The sequence below is a fragment of the Fulmarus glacialis genome, unplaced genomic scaffold, assembly GCF_000690835.1.
Source record: "Fulmarus glacialis isolate BGI_N327 unplaced genomic scaffold, ASM69083v1 Scaffold41551, whole genome shotgun sequence".
Taxonomy (NCBI): domain Eukaryota; kingdom Metazoa; phylum Chordata; class Aves; order Procellariiformes; family Procellariidae; genus Fulmarus; species Fulmarus glacialis.
In genome coordinates, this window is record NW_009192889.1 from 1 (window position 1) to 3594 (window position 3594).

General features: G+C 49.8%; 1 protein-coding gene across 1 annotated transcript; it reads left to right on the forward strand.

Annotated features, from left to right (window-relative positions):
- Positions 1-269: 269 nt before the first annotated feature.
- DSN1 (DSN1, MIS12 kinetochore complex component) lies at positions 270-3511 on the forward strand (the record flags this gene model as incomplete). The annotated part of the gene is made up of 7 exons (XM_009587244.1): positions 270-617; positions 1058-1131; positions 1337-1409; positions 1811-1898; positions 2979-3038; positions 3205-3276; positions 3364-3511. Coding segments are annotated over 7 exons (863 nt in total), but the record flags the coding sequence as incomplete, so codon positions are not given.
- Positions 3512-3594: the final 83 nt, after the last annotated feature.

Sequence of the window (3594 nt, forward strand, 5' to 3'; positions counted from 1 at the left end):
CCCACCCCGGCTGCGCCCTCCCGCGGTGGGGGCCGGCCCGGGGCCCGGGAGAAGGAGCTCCGTGCTGGAAGGGAGAACCGGCCGCAGCGGCGGTCTGGGGAAACTCTGAAGCGGTGATCCAGCCTCGGCGGATCGCACCTCGGCGCTGCTGTTGCTCCGAGCTAGAAAGCAAAGCGCAAAGAACAGGTTCAATGCTTTTGAGTCCTTGGGAAAGACCCTTTCCTCTCACTTGATCCTGCTAACATGTTGATTGCGTCTGGGTTTCTCAGATCCTGACCCTGGAGAAAAGAAAGTGGATCCTGAACAGTTCCTAAAGCCACCTGATATAACTGCTGTTAGCAAGAAGAACGTTAGTCCCTGTGAGACAGCCGGAGTGGCTATGAGGAAAAGATCCCACGAAAGTCCCGGCCTCAGGAAAAGCCCCCTCGGACCTAGTCCCAAGAGGCTGTCTCCCTGGGGAAGCAGTCCCAGGAAAGACCACACATTGAGTTCTTTTAACTTGTCCCCGAGACAGCTCATCACCACTCCTCAAGCCAAGCGTCGCTCTTGGTGTCGTTCGAGCCTGAAGGGGACAAAACGCCGAAAATCTCTGCCTCCTGTTCACCAAGATGTCACTGGTACATGCTCCACTTCTTCCCTTTATCAAGCTCTCTCTCGAAACTTGCAGGGCAGCTTGCAGCAAGTTGAAATTTAATTTCATGGCACGAACTTTAGGGTAATAACAGTCTAATTGCGTTATTCCTAACTAGTAGCCACTGACGTCCATGTTGACAGTGATCTCAGGGGTCCAGGTACTTGAGGATAAAAGGAGATGCTGCATTAACAGCTTCTGTAGACCAGTGGTTTGCAGTCTCTGCCTTTTTATTTCCGTGGTTGAGCCTTAAGTGTGACTTTTCCTTGTTAGGAACTCTGTTTCTTTCTCTTTTCCCTGCTCCTTCCATATCCTGCAAACCACACTCCTCTGCAACAGCTTTTAGTGTCTTTCAGGAACATTCCAGCCGTTGGCAGATTGGTGTGAATTTAATTGTTCTTAAACAATTTTGTTCTGATTTTTCAGAATTAAGCAAATCAATTAGCCTGGATCTGCCGGAGATAGACCGGCTTTCTGTGCTGTTGTTGTCCAGTTTCCAGGTAGGTCCTCTCTTTTTAAAAGTGAATTATTTTTCTCTTGCCTTTCTTCTGCCACTAAATGTACGTTCCGATTTGTATAACTGAGTTGTGAAATACGTACGAGGGGAGGAGGGACTCCTTTCTCCTTCGGTAACGAATCTTCCCACAAGCTTTGTCCTACAACTCGGGAAAGGGTGCCAAGACTTTCTTTTCTATCTTCTCATAGTTTTCTGCACAGAAGCTCGAACACGTCTTGAAGCAAACTGACGGCTTTAGCCCTGAGGCTTTCAAAGCAAATGGTAAGGTGCGCTATTTGCGTCAGCAAGGGTAATCCTGAACTTAAAAATACTGACCCTTCCCTCAAAGGGGCATCCTTTGAGAGCATCCTCTCAAAATGAAATGAGCTGTCTTCTAGAAGGGGTGGGTGCAGCCAAAAATATGGGAATGGTGTTTTTAAGATGCTGTGCATGACCACAGCTTCTGGGAGGGAAGGCAAATGGACACCCTAAAGTGTGTCCACAAAACGGTGGCCACAGAGAGGAGTTACTCTCTGTGTAAGTAACAACTAGAATGCCTTCTGGTAAGGAATCAGAGCAGGATCTGCAGGTTAGGAAACGGCTTCGTTTCTCAGGATTACTAATTTTCTAGGCAGTGGGTACGAGCCTTGCTTTATCCTGTTTTATTTTCTTTTCATCTCCAGTGCACTCGGTTTCAGAAGACCTGAAGCGATACATGCAGAAGTTGAAACGAGACGGAACACTAAAGAGCTGCGTAGAAGACCCTAAAGGGTAAGGACTCGCCGAACTCGCCCCTTGTGCAGTGTGAGCAGCGGGTCGTGTCGCTTTTGGGGGAGAAGAGGGTGGCCTGAACGCATTTTGTAAAGCGTCTGTTGCCGCGTACGAGGACCTCACCCTGCCAGCGCAAACCTTCCTAACCCAGCTGTGTCAAAATGTTTTGGGTTCATTTAGACGTTTTAATGAGCTGGCTTCCCTCACCCAGGCAATTACAATGGAACCAGCGAGGAAAGGCCAACGTGCAGGTGTGCCAGCAGATTTTAGGGGGGGTGAAACTGGTAAATGGGAGAGAAACCACTACATTATCCCTTTGTACGGACGCAGGATGTGGAGAGGGGAGTGGTTTGTAAGTCAGACAGACCAAATAAGATTTTGCCTCTTAAACAAATGAATAAATATATGTAAAAGTCACGGGTATATGCACATGGATAATAAGGATCATATATTTGGGGGATCATCTATAGCTGGGGTTGTTTAGAGAAGAGAAGGCTCCGGGGAGACCTTACAGCTTTCCAGTACTTACAGGAGAGATGGGGAGGGACTCTTTGTGGGGGAGTGCAGTGCTGGCAGGGGGGGTAACGGTTTTAAACCGAAAGCAGGTCGATTTAGATCATTCTTGGGAAGAAATTCTTCACTGCGAGGGCGGCGAGACAGCGGAAGAGGTTCACGGCCAGGTTACACGGACTCTGAGCGACCTGGTCTGGTGGAAGGTGTCCCTGCCCGCGGCAGGAGCGAGATGAGCTTTAAGGTCCTTTCCACCCCAACCCGTTCTATCATTCCGTGATTATCCTTTTCTGGTTGTGCTTTACGGCCCGCCCAGTCATCTAAACTCGCAGAGCATACCCACCGCCGGTGGCTGCCGGGATTTTTGGGGCTGATGCCATCACTAGACAACCAGCACAGTGAATATTCAGGGGCCCTTATCTTTATTGAGGAGACTTTTCTCTTTCATACTCTGCAATTCTAAGCATTCAGCATGGCTGCTAAGTGCTGAACAGGCACCAGAACCCCCTGTGATATACGTGTGGAATGTATATATCTCCCTATATCGTGCTGATGTTATCTGTGCTTTAGGATTTTACTCGACTCGGCTTTGGATGAGTCAGTGGCCCAGGTTAAGGAGTACATCGCCAGGTAAGACCTAAAACTCTCAACACCAATACGGGTTTGGACGCCCCTTCCTAGAGGGTATTTTGGGTGTATTTAATTCTTCAGCTGTTTCTTCTACGAGCCCGCGCTGTGGTTCGGCTTCACAGAGGGACCCTCCGGGCTACAGCCCTGCTCCCCTCCCGCTCCGCAGGTTCGCTGCCGAATGTCAGTCCTGGGATCAGCTCCTGCTGCGCTACCAGGAGAGTGCCGAAGAAATGTCCAGGTGTGGATTGTTACAGCTGTTTGGTACGTGAAAAGAAAACGTTTCAAACGGCCCACGCCTGACAGAGAAACGGCTTTTGTTCCGCAGGCAGCTGGAGGAAGGCAGGAGGAACGGAGGACGGGCAGAGCCTGCCCGTTACCTCCAGACATCTCAGGCCGAAGTCTTCAGCGGCAAACCCAACTACCAGCAGATCCTGGCTGACCAGGGGGAGGTGCTGAGCTGCATGGAGCTGGTGGTGAGTTGCTCTCCGCTGTTTGAGGGAAAAATAGTCTGTCCCCGGGAAGGATTTAGTGATTTTTCATCTTTTTTTTTTTAATT